This window comes from Oncorhynchus keta, chromosome 4 (genome assembly GCF_023373465.1).
Source record: "Oncorhynchus keta strain PuntledgeMale-10-30-2019 chromosome 4, Oket_V2, whole genome shotgun sequence".
In the NCBI taxonomy this organism is placed as follows: Eukaryota; Metazoa; Chordata; class Actinopteri; order Salmoniformes; family Salmonidae; genus Oncorhynchus; species Oncorhynchus keta.
Window position 1 is genome coordinate 30161992 of NC_068424.1, and position 20718 is coordinate 30182709.

At 44.7% G+C, this 20718-nt stretch overlaps 1 protein-coding gene across 8 annotated transcripts in view; it reads right to left on the reverse strand.

The window, feature by feature from the left end:
• Window positions 1–969: 969 nt before the first annotated feature.
• The window catches only part of LOC118373237 (SWI/SNF-related matrix-associated actin-dependent regulator of chromatin subfamily D member 3-like), a 51504-nt gene continuing 31755 nt past the window's right edge, over window positions 970–20718 (reverse strand). For 7 of the 8 annotated variants that reach the window (XM_035759340.1, XM_035759346.2, XM_035759334.2 and 4 more), the window contains 13 exons: window positions 17428–17618; window positions 15622–15711; window positions 14029–14071; window positions 12559–12681; window positions 10002–10124; window positions 8708–8803; window positions 6758–6859; window positions 6069–6230; window positions 5738–5835; window positions 5177–5312; window positions 4383–4505; window positions 4198–4299; window positions 970–3906 (listed from right to left, as the gene is read on the reverse strand). In XM_035759340.1, the coding sequence (XP_035615233.1) occupies window positions 3853–3906; window positions 4198–4299; window positions 4383–4505; window positions 5177–5312; window positions 5738–5835; window positions 6069–6230; window positions 6758–6859; window positions 8708–8803; window positions 10002–10124; window positions 12559–12681; window positions 14029–14071; window positions 15622–15711; window positions 17428–17618 (1443 nt within the window). In that variant the 3' untranslated portion in view covers window positions 970–3852. The remainder of the gene's footprint in view (window positions 3907–4197; window positions 4300–4382; window positions 4506–5176; window positions 5313–5737; window positions 5836–6068; window positions 6231–6757; window positions 6860–8707; window positions 8804–10001; window positions 10125–12558; window positions 12682–14028; window positions 14072–15621; window positions 15712–17427; window positions 17619–20718) is intronic. The other variant, XM_035759368.2, reaches the window with a different exon arrangement.

Here is a 20718-nt window from a genome sequence, read left to right on the forward strand (position 1 = left end):
ACAATAGTGATGCATGCTTTGCAAGTCAGGACTGAGGGTTTGCGAGCCAAGGACAAGCTATTAAGAGGGTGTAGATTCAAGTGGTTGATGTTCCTCCAATCATATAGCTCTGAAGTCTATTCTTCCTGGTTGCCTCTATAGCTGTGACCTGAGGCAATGTACAGTTTGTACTGAAGCCTGAAATCTGCCTCCCCACATTAAAGTCAGTAAACCTCCACCCCTACCCGGGCCTCCCTGGATTTGGGATGGAATTCTCTACACACGTGTCTCATGGAAGGGAGTGCAGATTCAGAATGCCCTAGCAGGGTGGGTTCTGTCCACCTGGCCACAGACCAACAGGGAGAGGGAGGGGGAGCTGTTTCTCCATGGTGTGGGGGTGGTTCAGAACACTGAATAGGTCACTTGACAGTCTCTCGGTCTCCTCCCTCTGGGCAGGGGGGAGAGGATTGCACTGGGGGGCGAAATGGATGTCAGGCCAGGGTTTGGTGGGGGGGTGAAAGAGTTTCTTTCTGCAGTAGCTAGCTAGCGCTGAGGTTGTAGGTTAGCATTACAGCATGCACGTCACCTGTTTAGACACGGTCAACAATAACTCACTTGTCTGCCATCTCAAAAGGACATATTGCTCATGCGAGGACTGCTGGAAGTGTTACTCCCTTCTGACTTAACAGTCAGCTTATTGGCAAAAAAATGTAAGTGTTATACCGCTCACCAAACCTAAAGACTATTTAGCCCAGTAGTGTATGAAGGTGTTTTTAGACCAAGCTACACATTGATAAAGCCCCCTGGGCAGCTGGATTCCATTTAATTTGAAACCTATGAAATATAGTCAAGTCCACCTCTGGTCTTTCCAATTTGATGTTTCTAGGAGACATATTTAGACCATTGATCAGCATGAAAAATCGAAACATTTGATCTTCGGATAAGGCCCATGCCTTTGACTTGGCAATAAACCACACATTGCAGACCTGATGGCATTTACAAACTTTGGCAAGCGCTTCTTTATTTACATCCAGGCTGTCTCACTGAGTCACAGCTGTAGTTTCATCATTTCATTTTTCTATTTTTTCTTCATTTTTTTGTTGTTGTTGTAGAATGGGGTAACCCAGAACATTTGCACACGTGAGAGCTATATCTCCATGGTGGTGACCAACAGACAAAATGGTGTAGCAGTGGAAAGCGAGCTGTGAGGAACATGGGCACTCCTCACAAAGTCATGCACAGAAACTGCGGTTACCACCCATCCTTTCGGGTAGACCAATATCAATGCTTTTAGTCAGAGAGAGAGAGAGAAGCACACAGTTTAGGTACAGTCTATAGTCAGATGACACAAGGTTTCCGGCATCCGTGAGTTGTAGTTTCTAAAATGCCCAGAAAGGGGAGCCCTACAGTCAATAATGCTCCATGACTGCCAACCATACAAGACCAATCTGGGTCAAACACAAGTATTGATTGACACATAATTAAATACAACAACGATTATGCTCCCTTGCTTGGTGCGGTTGAAATACACGTAACCTGTAGTAACAAAAACTCTTATGCAGATAACATCTATGCTGGTTGGGTAGCACACAGGTTTTTAGCAAATGTTCAGTAAAGGCCCCTTCGACATGGAAATTGTGTCAAATCCATTGCTCTCCAGATCCACTTCCATGCATTTGTGAGAGTATTTACATGTCCCGTTTTAAATGTATAAAACCTGTCCATGCAGCATGCATAGGTCTTTAAGAAATCCAACCTCTTTGTTTATGCTGAGTTAGGTCTCAGCTACGTTGAAGAAAATGTTGACACAAAAGAGATGTAACATGGACACGATTTTGATGTGACTGAACCTTACAGAAGACAGCAGTGTTGACTTCATATCAGAAACGGATTTCTGAGAAGGTTTCTCCCATCACAAGCACGAAACTACTGTAGAAGGGCACAGAACTGAGTTGCTGTGGAAGTTAGTTAAAGAGATGGGCGTTCCCTGTGGGTGGGGAGAGAGGGAGGTATCATCACTCCCAGCATTACATTTTGTGGTTCTGCCCTATTAAAACTCAACAAGAAGGGCCTAAAATAACCATCCCCCACACCCTTCCCTCAAGTGTACACAGAGGGACACTAGCACCCCTGTCCTACAGCTTTAAACGTATGGACCCCGATCCTTCCCACCCCATGTCCCGCACTTCACTAAACCAAACACACTGACAAACAGTGCTCTCCCTGAAAAAAAAGAATGAAAAAAGATTTACATTCAGAGGTTTCCTTCAAAAACGTTGTCTTATTCACCCGTGTTCAATATCAACTGGTAATGTAGCTTTATCGGGTTTAGACAAAATCACGGTAATCGTTATTCATTGTCCATTTGAACCATTCTAATACTGTTCATCGAGACCTTTGGTGACTCCGTCAAAATGTTCAAGGACAAAATGCTGTCAGACAGATCCACTTCAGACTGGTAGTTCACGATAAATGTTAACAAAAAAAATACAATGAAACAAAGACCTATTTCCCAATTCATTTAGAATAAAAGGATTACTAAAAGTTTCGGGCCAAACATTTGTCAGGCTGTATTTTCACTGCCCGCCCCATGATTCTTCAACATAGGAAATGGTGTTGGTTACTCACACCATATCCCAAAATGTGTCCTTCATTAACATTAAAAAACACTGATTTGAGCACTGAGAGGGTTCTGTAGCTAATACTCTTCCCAAACATGACTTTTTGTACAGTTATTATGGCAGGACATTGAGCCCCTGGAATACATATCTGTCTAAAATAGCAACACAAACATTTAACCACTAACGTTAATCCATTTTGCACGGTAATTTACTGCGGTCAAGAAGTGCCTTCAGGGGACAAGTCTGTCTGGGTGCTCTGTGTTACAGAGAGTTAGTCTGTGTAAAAACATGCAGGCTGTCCTGGCTCTAAGGCGCCACGCTGTGGCCGCCATGTGTTACTACATTACTTCGCCTTGTGCCTACCGTTACCTCCTCGCGTTAACGTCCATCTTCTACGGTCAACAGATATGAGTCTTATTCATCCTTGTCCCTTTTAACTTAATCTGATGGAATATATTCGCTTATACAGAGATCTACTTTTACAGTTACATTGTTTAAGGGAATTACTGTAGAATGGTGGAACAAATAAACTCATCTTAGATTGGGTCTTGATTAGTTAATAATGGGGGGAAATCTCATTCATGTAAGCTGCCTTCCTTGAACAAGTTCATTTTTTAAATTACAGACCTCAACATTTGGGCTTCAGAAGGGAAATTAGCCCAGTCCCCCGACCCATTACTTCATACAGTAATCTTCATTCTGCTGGTGTAAATTTGGTTTCCGCACATCAAAAACACACATGCACACTTGGAGCATATTGCTCACATGACCAACACCACTAATGATACACTAAAACAATGGGCACAATCCACTGTGTGTGAGTCACACTTGAAACATTGGGTTACAAACGACCACTTTGGGCTCATCCGAATGAGACGCAGTGGGGCACTATGACTCAGCAGAAAAGTCCATCTGGTTGAGACGAGAAGGATCTAAAACAGTGATCGTTCTGCAGGCAGCTGGTACAATGACTTCTAGTCTCTATGGAAAGACAGTGATATGCTAGTGGGTTCTTTTGAGAAACAAAATGTCCGCCAAAGGCCTGTGGTCGCAGGAGTGTGGAGAGAGATATTCGGTCAGTCAGAGCTGAACAGATTGAGGGACGTTTGTTTTGGACACATGCAATTGGGGGATGGGCCAGAGGTCAGTACTACAGCGATTAAAATAAAATAAAAAACACAACACACAAAAACACAGGTCTGGGGTCAGATGAAGAGTGCAGAGAGAGAGAGAGACGTCCTTGACAGGGTGTTTAGGTGTTCCTCACAGCCAAGGCCTGCTCCAACTCCTGTCTCCTCTGCTGGATCTGTGAGAGGACAGAGTGGAAGGATGTCATCACACACACACAGAAACAACCTGGTGTCAATACACCCGAGGTCGATTCCCAGTATCAATCCATTTGTAATCAGGGTTATTTAAATCAAGTTGGATTGCTTGTGTTATACAGTCGTGGTAAGACCAGTGTAACAGAGCAGGCACAGCTTCAAAGCTAAAAGATGACCACTCCACGCTGATCTGTGTTCCTACTTGGACGCTGTGTTGTGGGAGTTGATAAAAGGCTTTTAAAAAAGGCGTCGAACGCGACGCGTCTCCTCACCTTACTGTAGAAGTAACGACTGACGGCCTCCTGAGACCAGGGCTCGTGGTAAAACTCCGCCCTCCTCTCCTCCTCCGGGTTCCCCACCACGTCCGTCATCAGCTGCAGCCAATCAGAGAGCATGGTTAGTCACACCGTACGTGTGTGTATGTGTGTGTGTGTGTGTGTGTGTGTGTGGCCCTCACCTTCAGGTCTCTGCTCTGGGACTTGAGCCAGTCCTGGATGTAGCCCTTAGGGTCTCTGGAGAAGCTGAGCATAAAGTCCCTCTGGATCTTTAACTGGTTGATGGACTCAATGGTTTCGTGGATCTAAAGGGTTCGTAATGATCACCGGTGTCAGATGACAGCTTACACAAATCTACTCTAAGCATATGACTATGACTTTCCAATGTCAATACACCCAGATTTCTTTTGAGTCACTGCGCCCCCCCCTCCAAATTTGTATTCAGATTGTGTAAGAAACGGTGGTGGCAGTGTGAAGAGTGTCAAGGTTTTTCACACAGGAACACGAAGCCGCAACACCTTGGTGCCACACGCAGTGTAAAGATAGATTTACATTGCGGAGATGCCGCTCCCGACACCTCAGCTTTTCCCTACACTGCCATTTATACCGGTGCGATAAATGGTTACCCTCGGCGTGCGTAAAAGTGTTAGCGAGGGTTGGGGTCAATTCAATTTCAGTTAATTCAGAAAATGAACTAAATTCAAGTTCCAAATTTGGCCCATTGAGAAGTATTAAAGAGAATTGGAATGTCAGTGTTGTAACGGAATTGACCTCAACCCCGGTGATAGCATGTCAGCCGTCAACATTCTCCGGGAGAATCAGATAAAACGGTATCCAACAGAGTCAAACTGCCCCGAACCCTAATTCACATATAACTCACGGTACTTAGTCGTCCCGCATCTCCGCAATGTAAATCTACCTTAAAGGTCATCTTGGGTAATTGTGATTGGCTATCCTTCTTGTGTGGTTGTCCCACCTTGTTGTCCAGTGAGGCGATCTCCTGCTGGTTGGCAGTGGAGAGCAGGAAGCTGCTCATCTGGCTCTTCAGGGGGTCCTCCACCTCCACGTCGATGTCATAGCACGCCGTCTTCTTCTGGTCATTAGGGTCCACGCTGTAAGAAGGAGGGGGGGGATGATGGTGAGAAGACTGAGGTTGTTGGCGGTACTTCAAATGTGATACACATTTTGACTTCATTTTTTATTTGACTTCACCAGGTAAAAGACCAATGAAAAGGTTGGGAGGCAAAAAATGCTGGTGGTCTTTCTGTATCTTACCAGTATTCTTGCCTCCCAGGCTAGCCTTTTCATTGTTATTGTATTATCTGCCCTTTGGGACGGCATTACCTGTGTAACACGGTGCCCACATTCTTATTTAATAGCATTTCAAATGTATTCATCTGCTGGATTTTTATACTGGATCTCTTTCAACCTTTTGTTGTTGAAAGAATTGAGACTTTTTCGTGTCACCTTTCATGACTAGGCATTCACCCTTAAAACCAGGAATTTGTCCGGCAGGTGTTAAGTATGATCTGCTCACCTGATGACGTGGTTGATGACGATGGGGTCAGGGGGCAGGAGGAGGTTGGTGAGACGCTGGGGGATCTCCGAGAACTTGAGCCGCGGGCAGTCAAAGATCTGAGAGGGAGACCGTAACATCTCAGAATAAAGGCCTAGCACCAGAGATGGAGAAATGTGTGTCCCGCAAAATGGCACTATAGTACCTATTTAGTGCACTACTTTTGACCAGGACCAATAGTGCACCTATGGGGTAGTGCACTATATAGGGAATATGGTGCCATTTGGGACGTAGGCAACAACATGCAACAGCTAACACAGTAACAGAGGAGAACTAGAAGAGTGTTGTCTACCTGCTGAAAGTACTTGTCACAGTTGATGTACTCCTTGTCGTGGGAGTCTTGCAGCTTGTTGGTCTTGACGTACTGCCACAGGGCCTGGATGATACAGGAGCGGGTCTGGGTGTGGATACCCAGCAGGCGAGCAAGACGAGGGTCCAGCTTGAACTGGGGGGGCTGGGGAGAGGTCAGAGAACACCATCATTACTAGCCCAGAGAGAAACTAGGAACCCCAGACAGAAACTAGGAACCCCAGACAGAAACTAGGAACCCCAGACAGAAACTAGGAACCCCAGACAGAAACTATTACAACTGCCAGATGACAGCTGCTTTGCGGACACATTTGACACACTTCTGAATAGCTTTTAGCCTCATGTACAACGTTGTAGGAAAGCACATGAGTGGACAGCAATGTGAATACCCACTGGGCAAAAACTGGTTGAATCAACATGGTTTCCACATCATTTCAACCCCAAAATTCAATGTGATGATGTTGAATCAACGTGGAAAACGTATTGAATTTGCAAAAAGTCATCAACGTAAGAGATTTTCATTTTTTCCCCCACCCAACTTTTAACCTAAATCCAATGACAGGGTGAGGTGACATTTTTTGGTTGAATTCAAGTTACCTGACAATGTAAATCAAAACTAGACATGGAACTGATGTCTGTGCCCAGTTGGTAGTGTCTCTATGGCGCCCTCACCTGGTAGTCTAGCATTAGCAGCAGTGTGCAGCGCACGCTCACGTCCCCTGGCCTCTTCACCTGGAAGCCGTCCGTCTCCTGGGTGGTGGGAGTGCGGTGCCACTAGCAGGAAACACAGAGACAAAAACTCCACCTTGAACACTACCTACAGGCACCGGCCACGGACTTCCAGAACATTCCGAATGTGTACATACAAACGTGCACACAAAGACGATGAAAGAATACAAAACCAAAACGTGTACACTTTCAACGAGCAGCCTTGCTCTCGACCCTTTGAGTTTGTTGTCTTTTGGAAGGCTGAATAGCCGTAACAGAATAGATCGTGCACGGCGTGGTAAGGAAGTGAGTGAACTACCAAGACAGCAGAGGGTTGATCATTTGTTTTTGCAGAGTCGCGAACTCAAATGCTGGCATTCAAAAGGAAATGATGGGTCAGATTGAAGATGGCAATCTGCAGAGATATTATGGGAACCTAACAAGAGCATGGCATATCGAGTTGAGACTGTACCCTACCCAAATAAAAAACGGTATTTGGCATTACAGTCGTTACGATTACATTTTGTCCTCTGTTATCCGGGTCTCAAACCCTCCCCGGTATTTAATAATAATAATAATATATGCCATTTAGCAGACGCTTTTATCCAAAGCGACTTACAGTCATGTGTGCATACATTCTACGTATGGGTGGTCCCGGGGATCGAACCCACTACCCTGGCGTTACAAGCTCCATGCTCTACCAACTGAGCTACAGAAGGACCACATCTATGTGGAAATGTTAGTTGAGTCTGCCTCTTACCTTCGCTTTACTGGTCAGCAGCTGAAAAGAAAAACATTTAAAGTTCCCTGCATTTCAGTGCATTGTAGCCACTTAGCATGCAACACCGGGAGGGAACTGGGAATGCTTTTCTACTTCTTTACCCACTAACTCAATGTAGGGTTTACACAAGTATGTTTTCAGAATTGTGTTGTGGTACTTCAGGATCGTGAAACATTTTCTTAAAATGGACAGATTCATTCAAGCATAGATTTATCTATGCCTTTTTATCCTTGCTAAAATATTAGAAGGTATTCTCTAAGGTGGGAAACCTTGAGAACTACTCTTACCTCGAACACTCAAAGCATTTTGTCGATTCATAACACATCCTGCAGTGCTGTGTGAACTTTATTTCCGTGTCAAAAAAAACAGGTTTTTACAATTCAAAGGTCACAGAACTGTATGGTTGGAACCCAAGACATCATTGTCTGGTAGAATCTTCATTCTCTGATAAAGTGGATTCCTCGAGATCCTAAACCCATTTAATGCTCAAATTAGATGTCATAAACTCGCTGTATGAGAGTTATGATCTCTATATGACTGGCTGTGTTTCTACTGAAAAAGATCTGTTATCGGATGATGGCATCAGCCAGCTAACTGAACAACAGTGATGTCAGGTCTTCCAGTAGCCAACAATACCAAAATAGGCTAAATACATGCGAATAGTATATTTCTTTTCTGTGAATCATAACTAAATACAAACCATCTGGTATCACTAAACCACACATGTAGCCAATGGCCTAATCTTGTACAGCGGGAATGCAGGAATATTGTGAGCTGCATTGTAACTAAGAGATACAATGCCAAAAGCATTTTGTGGTTAAAGACTATGGTTAACCCCTCGTTTGCCGAAAACCTGCTGAATAGATCTGGATGAGGCTGAATGGCGGGACCATAGAATTAGAATGAATAGAACGGACATCTCCATTCAGGTTAATTATGCCATAATGGGTGGACTGGGGTGGGGGGGGGTCCCCAAAGCAGTAAAGCACAAAGTGACTACAAGAAAAAAAAGACATTCCACTCTCATTCTATTTCTATGGACGGGACACAGACAGGGTAGAGGAGACGAGAGCGAGACAAGAGAGGACAGAGGGTTGTGTACGGTCAGTGGTCATCAGGGAACATGAACTCACCTCTACCAGGTGGTTGTCAGGACCATACAGGTCTTTGTCCAGCTCGATCACCAGGCTCTTGAAGAACGAGGAGAATTTCCTCTTCAGCTTCCCAGGCTATGAAACAAAGAGGTGGTGAGTTAGTTTAACACGCACAGAACATTTGGGCTGACATGAAGATTTGAAGAGTGTAACAAGCAAAAACTCTCTCACACACACACACACACACACACACACACACACACACACACACACACACACACACACACACACACACACACACACACACACACACACACACACACACACACACACACACACACACATATATTGTGGATAGGGTTTCCCCCCTTTGTAAACCAGTTTGATATAGTCTGATCCTGTCTTTTTCCTGGCTACTGAACATCAGTTTCCGGGAGTGATTCCAACTAAACCACTACGAAGACCTGTCCAACAACACCTGCCTTAGAGAACTTGATATATGCTGTTGTCATTGACTATAGCAACATTTCTTGGACACCAAAGCAGTGATATCATTGTATCTACTGTAAGCCCTAGGGGGCGGCCAAAGACGTAGAAGGAGACCACATACAATGTGAAAACAGGATATTCTCATGGTCTTCCTCCTTAAAAAGTCGATTCCAAATATTTGTGGGCTCTAAAACCTCAAAATGGCTGTGAAATGACAACCCCGCTTGGAAACTGATGAGAGCATTTGAGTCGAGCCACCATTTGAAGTCGGGCTAACTCTGCAAAAGCAATCTATGGTCATCTCGCTTTTCCTGCCCCAGGCATAATCTGTGTAAACATTTTGCGAAACATTGATCCTTTCTCCGAAGGTCTAACTAACCAAACAACTCTTGCTGCTGACTGAAGTGGCCCGACGGTAGAGTTGTGGACATATGTTAGAACTATACAAGCCTGCCGTACATTACTGTGGGGCAAACGCACCACAAAGCAGCTCCTGGATCAAAGAGCTAGCAATTTTCATACTCGGTTGACGGATTAAGGCATGGTCTGTTTTTATTAAGGTATTTCACTGTGGTCAAAAGTAATTTTAACCAACCATGCTGCCACATTCAAATACCAACCCCCAGAAAAAATGTCCTGAGGAGAAAATGAAATTGACCTAGTGGTAGGAGATACAGTTGGAAAAATAACCGTTCATAACCACCAACATCCATAGAGGAGACTATACAATAAGAGAAAATAGGAACTAAACCAAATCAAAGGATATATCGCTGAATCAGACAAACCAGTAATGATGAATTAACACAGTGGCATTGCATTGTACTACATTGAGTAGTATACTCACATCATCCAGCAGCTTCCCCTCAACCCGCAGCTCCCATGATGCAATACTGCCGTCTGAGTCGTCAGCGTCAGGCTTGGCAGGGTTGAAGGTGTTGGAGATGTACAGCCTCAGTTTACGCTTTTGCTGTCAACACAAACCCAAAGACACTGTTGGAACCAGCGGTGAATTCTCTACACATCAGTCTTGGCACTTTGGTACGAGAACAGTGCATTCGGAATGTATTCAGACTCCTTCCCCTTTTCCACATTTTGTTACCTTATTCTAAGATGTATTAAATTATGTTTTTTCCTCATCGATCTAATTACAAAGCGAAAACAGGTTTTTAATTTTTTTTTTATACAAATGTTTAAAAAATAATAAAGAAATACCTTATTTACATAAGTATTCAGACCTGTTGCTCTGAGACTCAAAATTGAGCTCAGGTGCATCCTGTTTCCATTGATCATCCTTGAGATGTTTCTACAACTTGATTGGAGTCCACATGTGGTCAATTCAATTGATTGGACATGATTTGGAAAGGCACACACCTGTCTATATAAGGTCCCACAGTTGACAGTGCATATCAGAGCAAAAACCAAGCCATGAAGCCGAAGGAATTGTCCGTAGAGCTGAGACACAGGATTATGTCGAGGCACCGATCTGGGGAAGGGCACCAAAACATTTCTGCAGCATTGAAGGTCCCCAAGAACAAAGTGGCCTCTATCCTTCTTAAATGGAAGAAGTTTAGAACCACCAAGACTCTTCCTAGAGTTGGCCGCCCGGCCAAACCGAACAATCGGGGGAGAAGGGCCTTGGTCGGGGAGGTGACCAAGAACCCGATTGTCACTCTGACAGAGCTCCAGAGTTCCTCTGTGGAGCTGAGAGAACCTTCCAGAAGGACAACCATCTCTGCAGCAGTCCACCAACTGGCCTTTATGGTAGAGTGGCCAGACAGAAGCCACTCCTCAGTAAAAAGGCATATGACAGCCCGCTTGGAGTTTGCCAAAAGGCACCAAAAGACACTCAGACCAAAAGAAAGAAGATTATCTGGTCTGATGAAACCAAGATTGAACTCTTTGGCCTGAATACCAAGCGTCACATCTGGAGGAAACCTGGCATCATCCCTATGGTGAATCATGGTGGTGGCAGCATTATGCTGTGGGGATGTTTTTTAGCGGTAGGGACTGGGAGACTAGTTAGGAATCAGGGAAGATGAACAGAGCAAAGTACAGAGAGATTCTTGATGAAAACCTGCTCCAGAGTGTTCAGGACCTCAGACTGGGGTAAAGGTTATTCTTCCAACAGGACAACGGCCCTAAGCACACAGCCAAGATAAAGCAGGAGTGGCTTCGGGACGAGTGAATGTCTGAGTGGCCCTGCCAGAGACCTGAAAATAGCGGTGAAGCGACGCTCCCCACCCAACTTTACAGAGCTTGAGAGGATCTGCAGGGAATAATGGGAGAAACTCCCCAAATACAGGTGTGCCAAGCTTGTACCGTCATACCAAAGATGAGGCTACCAATTACTTCACACTGGAAGAAATTAAGCTACGCTCAAGCTACCTTTAAGAAAAATATAGTTTACTTAACTAAAGTTACTTTAAAAAGTAGTTTACTACATCCAAACTACTTAATGAAAAACAATCGTATGTAAATCTGAAATGTCATAGACTACAAATCGCAAGAACAGATCACTTTGGGGTTATATGTTAACAGAATGTGAAATTTAGCCTATTAAACCCAGAAGTGAGAATTAGGCAGGTCTGATGCAAAAAAGAAAATAAATGATTGCCTATTCCACCCATATTTTATTTTTGAACTAAATGTAGTGTGTAGTTCCAGTAGTTAGCTACACCTCTACATGACAAGGAAGTAATTAACTACTGAAAACACTACCAAGATTTGTATTTAGTTCAACTACCATCAAGCTACTGGAAAATGTAATTTAATTACTTGTTGAACTACATGTAGTTCATGTCCTCCCCAACACTGGCAGTAAAGTATAGTATTCACTGAGTGTACTAAACATTAAGAATATCTTCCTAATATTGAGTTGCACTCCCAACCCCCCTGTCCCTTCAGAACAGCCTAAATTCGTCAGGGAATTGATTCTACAAGGTGTCGAAAGGGTTCCATAGGGATGCTGGCCCAAGTTGACTCCAATGCTTCCCACAGTTGTGTCAAGTTGAATGTCCTTTGGGTGGTGGATCATTGTTGATGCACACGGGAAACTGTTGAGCGTGAAAAACCCAGCAGCGTTGCAGTTCCTGACAAAAACCGGTGCAGCTGGCTTTTACTACCATAACCCGTTCAAAGGCACTTCAATCTTTTGTCTTGCCCATTCACCCTCTGAATGGCACAAATACTTGATCCATGTCTCAATTCTTTAACCTGTTCCTCCCCTTTATCTACACCGACTGAAGTAGATTTAACAAGTGACATCAATGGAAGGGATCATAGCTTTCACCTGGATTCACCTGGTCAGTCTATGTCATGGAAAGAGCAGGTGTCCTTAATGTTTTGTACACTTAGTGTACTATAGTATAGTAGTGAGATACTTTAAGCCTATTATTTGTTACCTTCATGGGTCTCTTCAGGGCTTCCTGGATGTCCACCCGTTTACGCATAATGGTCTGGTCCAGTTTACGTTCAAAGGCCAACAGGTCCATGTAAGCCTGGGACTCCGGGACCAGCTCACGGATCTAATCGGGGAGGGTTAACAAGAACCAGGTATTTCAGTTAGTGTCTCTGACAGGCATGTCCAATGCTATACATCTTCATTGCTTCAGGATTTTTTAAAGCTATTATCCAATAAAATTCCACAGACAAAATGCTCAATATGACAATAAGTTGTGGCATTGAGTTATATGTTTGAGCTTTGGTTTCATTAAGGCACGTTAAGACATCCTGTCATCAAAGCATGTCTGCACTGCAGCTGTGACTGTATTCTCACAAGCCAACATTTTCACCAAAAATATTTTTGTCCTTCTCTAACAGAAGGAGTGACACCAAATGAATGTGACAGAGCCGGCAGTAGTGCCCACAGGACCTGTGACTGCCCAGCACCACTCACTAATTGGTGCACCAATCCAGCATTTAGTGCTGCTAAATCCGCATTTGAAATGCAGAGGGTGCAGCAGAGCCAACCCACCGCCCCTACCCAACCCGCCCCGCCCCTCCCTGAGGGAGTCGGCACACTGCCAAGGCTGCTTACCAAACTGGGCACAGACTCCCAGACTCTCTCGCTGCATTTACCTCTCCCTTGCTCTTTCTCTCCATCTCTCTACTTGTCTCTCTTTGTCTCTCATTGTTCCCTCGACCATCTCATTCCTTCTCTATCTGCATGTGTCTGCCTGTCGCCAGGTTGAGGTGTAGCGCAGACAGAGCGCAGTGGCGGACATTCCCTGTCCCTGAGTCACCGTTGTGGCGCCTGAGTCATGCAGCTATCGCCATTCCCTGTGTCTGGCTTGTGTTACGATAAGACTACAGAGACGCCTATATGAGCACTATGGGGCTCCAGTCCACGGTCACCAGCAGCAGCCTTCACAATATCAATGGCCGACCAATGCAACCCTAGGCTGGGCCGGGCTGAGACAGGGCAGGGGGTGCAGGGAGAGGAGAGCGGAGGCTGTGGCTCAGGCAGGGAGAGGACAGCGGCTCGCCGTGGGTTTCTTTTGCCCTGGCTGGGACCACACACTGGACGCGCCCTCACCTGTGGAGTGATGTGCCCGCTCTAAATGCCTCGTCCGTTGTGTCACAATCGCTCTGTTTCCTACCAGTCTATTGATTGTTCCATTCGGGGAAATATGATGAACAATTGAAAAGCGGCGCCCACCGCCGAGCCACCGCCGAGCCACCGCCGAGCCAAGCCTCTGATCACCCGGGCATCTCCTTTCGCTCCATTTCTAACAACACATATTCATCTGCCCCTCCGAGCCCTGAGATCAAAACACACATGCGCTTTTTTTCTATTCAACAGAGAATCGATAATCACACACACAAACACTCAGGTAACGGGGGGGTGGGGAGCAAAATATATGCAATCTCACCCTCTGTGGAAGAATCTTGTCTGCCATTTTCCTTCTCTTGGCGCTACAGAGAGGGAGAGAAAGACGAAGAGAAGAAGGAAAACGAGAGCATGTTACTATGGTGACTGATAGTGTAGAGCCCAGGCCATCTGCTAAAATCCTGGGCCACATCCAGCACCCCAGTGTCCCAGCTGTGTGTGTGTGTGTGTGCAGTGCGCATGTGTGTGCATGTGTGTGTGTGTGTACGCAATGCGGATGTGTGTATGTGTTTTCGGGGGGGATCCAGCATAGGCAGGAGTACGGTATGCACACCTGGAGAGCAGGCACCAGTGGCATTCAAAGTGGCACATCAAAAACCTCATGCACTAACCTCTCATGACTTCAATGAGTCTAGACTTCTCTTCATTGATAGATGGTGTGTATGTTCGTTCGTGAGTTTTGGCTCCTATGCCAACTGTGGCCCACTCCGGAGCCCAATTTGCTATGTGACCACCAATTACAATGCTTCCGAACCCGGCTTTCTTCTTTCCGATGAGAAAAAAACTAAACAGTTGCCTATTACCTTTCAGCAGCTCACAGATAATGTCAAATTCTTTGGGTATGAAAAAGTACTGAAAATGTATGGAGCGATATTTCCATTTCCTGTCTTGGACAACATTGTTACGACACCTGACGGGTTACTTATCATGGGTACCCGCTAAGGTCAATGCGGTGTGCTGGTTTGGTTTAGATGCCTTCAGACTCTACTTGGCTGTCTTGTTAGCGTCTGCAGCTGCAGTCTGTGCCTCCTCAGTGAACTTTGGCTTACATGCTTTTGTTATTTTTGTTATTATTCTTTTTTTTTTTTTTTACAAATCGTTTATCCCTGTAACAGTCGTGCATTGTTAATATTGGGCCCAGATACTGATTTGAGAGAACAAGTTTGAAATAGTACACAGTGTCATGGATTTGTACTCTCTCAAGCTCCTCTGCATATCTGGTTCGAGTCCAAGAGAAGCCATTTTGGAAGCGTTTAGTACACCATAGGACAGAGATGGATATGTATAATCTAACAGTTTGGGATAGATACAGTGTGAGGAAATGGGAGTGCTGTCAAACTGTATTAGACATTGGTATACTAGCAGGGATCTGATTCTCACTCAGAAATCTTTTAACGGGGTAGGGCAAAATAATTATGGTTTGTTAACAGGCCAAATAGTCAAACACATTAGAGCAATATCGGGATCTAGGTTACATTTCAAAGGGATCTAAGGGTCTTAAACTGGGAATCAGTCTAGAGATCACATCTTGGCAAAAGAGAAAAAGGTGTAGTTGATAGGAGAGGTTAGGACATCCTTTGGTGTTCAGCTGACATTCCTAAAAGAAACAGTATAATTTGTTCCCATCATGCCATGCTTCAATCTGCAGCATGCATCAGCACATTCTGATATACCGTTACGCACACCTGGTTAAGCTTTCCTCATGGGGAGACAGGGGTTTGTTTGGGGTTACATGTGGGGGTGGGGTGACCGTGCCTACACTAGGAAGTGCTAGGGTCGGGGGTCAGGGGAGAGGGCAGGGGGGGGCGAGAAAAAACGTGTGAAAAAACGGACATGCAGCAGAATATACTCCTACTTTGATCCGAGCGTTGGATCTGATTGGGCATCTCTCATGTCCATCTGCCTCGCTGGCATCTCATTGGCTCCGGGGAATCCCACTGGCTTCCTAAGGGTTGATGGGATTTGAAGGTGGTCCGATTAGAGAGGTTGGTTGGTGTGGCAACACACTGGTTGCAGCAGGCAGGATGTCTGTTCTGAAGGACACACTCGGTGGTCGTGTGTGCATGTATGTGAATGGGTGCGTTAGTATAGGTGCAAGTGTTTCGGTAGTATGTACAGGCAGCAGTGTGTGGGGGGGTGCATCTGTGTCCATGCACACACAAAGTGAGAGAGGAGGACATAGTGGATCCTGGTTAATCAGTGGATCTGGGCGTCCCATTGGACCCTTGTCCAGCAAGGAAGGTTCTCATTGGACCATGGGGAATCATGCTTCACTCACTTCAGTGTTTCAGTGTTTAAATGACACACTAATAACAGGCAGACACACTGCTAATAAACACAATGGGACAAAGACACAGAGTAGCACACAGAGGAAAAGTGACAAGATAAGCAGAGAAAACGTCCCGTCTATGGTTCTGGATCCAGGTAGTATTGATGAAAGTAGCTTGTGGGCAAACTGGGCATATCTGAATGGTTCTATGTAGGCAGTGGGCTTTCTCTGTAGAGTTGAATATCTCTGGTGCTGTAGCTGCACCTGAAACTTTCTTACGACTTTTTTTCCCCCTATAACTCTCCGCCAAAACACCCAGCCTATTGTCTAATGGATATACTGCAAAGAAGAATCACATTAAAACTGATATTCGACCCCACTGCAATTACACAAAACTATTTGTAGCATCTATGTACATTTACATTTGAATATGGCCCATTTTTCGAAGCACTGGCAGGTTTGTGTGGGTAGGAAAGTTCTGGCTCCACACGGCAAGCTCACGTGGGTCTAGGCAATAGCCATATGGTCTCAATGACACTGCAAACGCAGGTGGCTGTGCTCTGCTGGGCAGTTGACTGGGGAGGAGGCCGTCGACTGCCAGAGGACAAGCTAACGCTTGCCCAGAGAGAGTGTCACCCACTGGGTCACCCTGGGCCATCGATCAGGCAAGGTCCGCCACAGGGAGGGAGCCATGGAGGTGGTGGGGGGGGGCGACACAGGACAACATTTCCCTGGTCCTTGTTTGACAAGGCTGCTTAATTGTGAGTGGATCAATTGCACTGCAGAGAGTGCATATTGATCTACTCTCTAGTAACCATACCTGGCTAAATCACCTTCCGCACAAATTACTCACCAGTCATAACTGTTTGTCTAGATGTGAAGCACAACACACTCTGTGGCTGTTCATGGGATAGACTGACTTGTTACGATTATTATTGGGATAGACTGATTTGTTAAGGGGGAGACAATGTATTTACATCCCAGAGCCCAGGTCAGCTCTCATTCTCAGAAGTGTAGATGGTAGACAAAAATCTACCATGGCAGCTAACAGCTAACAGACCACAAAACAGACTGAAGACAGCGGTCATACATTTGGCTAAACTCAACCGCTCAATGTAGATGAAGGGGTGAGCAGTGTCAGACACAGTAGTGGTTGCAGTACCAAAGCAAGCAGAAGGGGGAGCCCACACAGAGATACTCACAGCACGACAGGAGTGACAAACACTCAGTCTGATAGATGCAGGTGGTGAATTGCAGATATTACACACAGAAACATGACGAGAGGCATGGAAAAAAAACATGGCTAGGGGACAAACCACAGACACAGAGCCATGCAGTGGTTGACAGGGGACGGGGGTTGGATCTTGGACGGATCCTGGCCGTGTGACTCACTTTCTGGCCCGGTTCTGGACGTTCTGCTGTTGCTGGACCTGCTGGGAGGGGGCAGGTCTCTTGCGGCTGGGCTCCATGACCGGCGCGGGTAGGCCGGGCCGCACCGTGGGGCTCCCACCGAACGGGGGTCCGGGGGGGCCCATGGGAGCACCCTGGTGGGGCATCCTCGCTCCAGACGGCATTCCAGGACGCTACAGAGAGGCGATGGAAGACAAGGGTTAGTTACTGCACATATCAAATACACAGATCACGGTTCGGTAAGTAGTGTACATTCATATGATTGGACTGGATCAGGTGTTTAAATGAAGGGCTGGAACAAAAGCCTGCACATACTGATGCCTTCCAGGATTAGGGTTCCAGGACCAGGAGTGGAACCCCTGGTTCATTTCCTAGCCCAGGTGCAATTTACTCCTGTGATTCCATTAATAAGACATTGAATGAATGAAATCAAGTCTCATTGTATTAATTGTGTGTTGATTACTTTTTCACTCTCTCATCTCCAATTCTTGGTGATAGAAAGAACACTCAAAATATATCCTGAAGAAAGGGCCAACATTGTTTCCTAACACACACACACACCTGCTGGGACATTAGACTGAAGCCAATTGTCCAAACGGCTAACAATCTAGCAGTGTGTGTGCTGTTGTGTCTGATGCCCGGGCCCCCACTAGCAGAGGCCTGCCTGGCAACCTTGTGAATCCTGGGAACAGCTGGGTGGCCCAACACCTGTGGCCATCTGTCTGTTGGTCAGGCTGTCTATCTGTCCCATGGCAACAGCTGTTGTCCCAGGAAAAAGGCTCTGCTCTATGCCTCAGCTAACTATCTGACTAGAGACGGAATCAAAAATGGGGGGGGGTATGTAACCCAAAGATCTACCCAATAAGAAAAGAGATCCCAAATAGCTACCCGAAGAGAGGAGAGTTCTGTGCAACAAGCATGGGAGAAAATACAAAGAAACGTGGCTCTATCTCCATTATGTTACGACATCAACACTCCATGAGATTAGAAAATCAATCACTACATTTCCTAATACGGCATTTCCCTAAAATTGTTGACATGCCATTTGAGACTGTGGTAAAGCCAACAAAACTACAAAGGAAACACTACATCATTTTATGCCAATTCTAATAACTGATTTTGCTTTTCTGTGTGGTTAATATGGTATAATAATGATAATAATCATTCCACAAGGAGGAACTGTGTCACATATTAGCCTCACTCAGAGAATGCAGTGAAATAACCAATCAGGGTTGGGGAGTAACGGATTACATGTAATCTGTTACATGTCAGGGATTACAAAAACCTGTAACTGTAATCCGTTACATTACCAGCAGAAATGTTGTAATCAGATTATAGATACTAGATGATTACTTCGAGGATTACTTTTAAATTCAAAAAGGAGGTTTGCAGAACAAAAATCTTTGAACCATCTCCGTTTTCTCAATGACATTCAAATCAGCATTGATAAAAGGCACAAGTTCAAGTTCAAGTTTGTTCCACCTGAGAGAGTCTGACCACAAGTCAAAGACCACTATGATAACACACCAAATGGGTTTGGTGGATCGCGGGAAAAGAGCAGGAATAGGCTTTTCTAGGCTACAGTCCAATGTCTTCCAATGGTGCGACTGCTGTCGGCCAAAGATGATCCAACTTGAATAAAGGTTTGGAGGTGAGGATGACAGCAGTGGTGTCGTCTACGGCGATACAGATATCACTTATTATTGATCTCTACATAAAGCATTGATGTGAATCACACTGCTGATCTCTCATTTAGTTATTTGTGCCTTACGGATTGTGGTTGTGGTGGATGGCTGCTCACAAATCTAAATGTGTATTTGAACATTAATAATGGTTCACTTCAAGAGGTTTAAGCTTCCTATCAAACAGCTGCACAGTGGGGATCGCAGCCTATGGAATAAAAGTGGGGCTTTCATTGCTCAATCTAATTCATGCGGATCATTTTTTTTATTTATCCATAGGCCTAATGGACACATGCTCAAACTCGCACACTTTTGATAGACTTAAAGGGGGCAATCCGTAGCCCCGTGAACTTAGTTCAACTGTCACACTCCATGAGAATCCAAAATATGAGCTTGTTTTTCTCCAATGTTTGTAAACATTGTCAACATAAACAAACACTGTATAGCCTCACAACATCAGGTTAAAACAATACTGTTGATATCATGGATGGTCAGTCCTTGCCTCCATAGCACTGTCTATTAATCTGAGAGTGGTTACATTTCTCCAGGCCCATCCCTCAGTTTTTTTTTTAAATACCAAAATAGAGGGATTTCCCCTTTAAACAGCTGCATATTATCAAGATATCAAAGTGTCACCAACAAAAAGTTCAACAATAGGCCTGTAGCAAATCCTGCATTTTTCACATGTAAAAACACTTTACAGTAGTGCACAAAGCATACCATTCAATGAGAGCAGCATTTATTTTTCAACTCGAAATCAATGAGCACAAACAGTCCTCCATGACAACAAAATCATAAACAACCGAGTCGGGCTGGCTAATAAGTCCTTCGTTTTGGGGTTATGCTCAGGTAAAACAATTTGGTTAATCTATACTTCCATATTTACAAGTCCTATTCTTGAAGATCAAGGGGTATAACATTTATTGGAATGACTGGAATCCTGATAGACTTTGGTTAACGATAGAATTTAATCGTATTATTGCATGTAGTAGAAAGCTATGGGTTAGAAGAAGCCTACATAACCAACCCATTAAGTGAGATTTAACATCCATATCTGGCCAGCTATGTAAACGTTAAAAGGCATTAGAAGAATACAAAAATGTATGTTAAGGGGGAAGTAATCTAAAAGTAACTGAATGTAATCAGATTACGTTACTGAGCCCCCCCTAAAAGTTACGTTACTGATTACAATTTTGGACAGGTAACTAGTAATTGTTATGGATTACATTTTAGAAAGTAACCTACCCAACCCTGTAACCTATTCTTACATACACCTCCTGTCCCGACTCCTTCAATAGCCACTTCTTATTCATAACAAATAGATGAGAGAGGAGCCCTTGTGATCTGGCAAACAACCACCTTTACACCTTCGTATCGAAGTGGTCTTGCTAGGAGAGTTTAAAAGCCGCCGAGTCTGCATCCCATATGGTGCCCTATTCCCTATATAGTGCATTACTTTTAACCAGAGCCTTAAGAGCTATTTGGAACCACAGCCCTAGTCCTATTATCAGTCAGATAGTGAAGATTTTCATTCCAAAAAGCTATATCCACCATTTTTTTCCCTTCATCAGAAATGATTGCGTATGGTTAC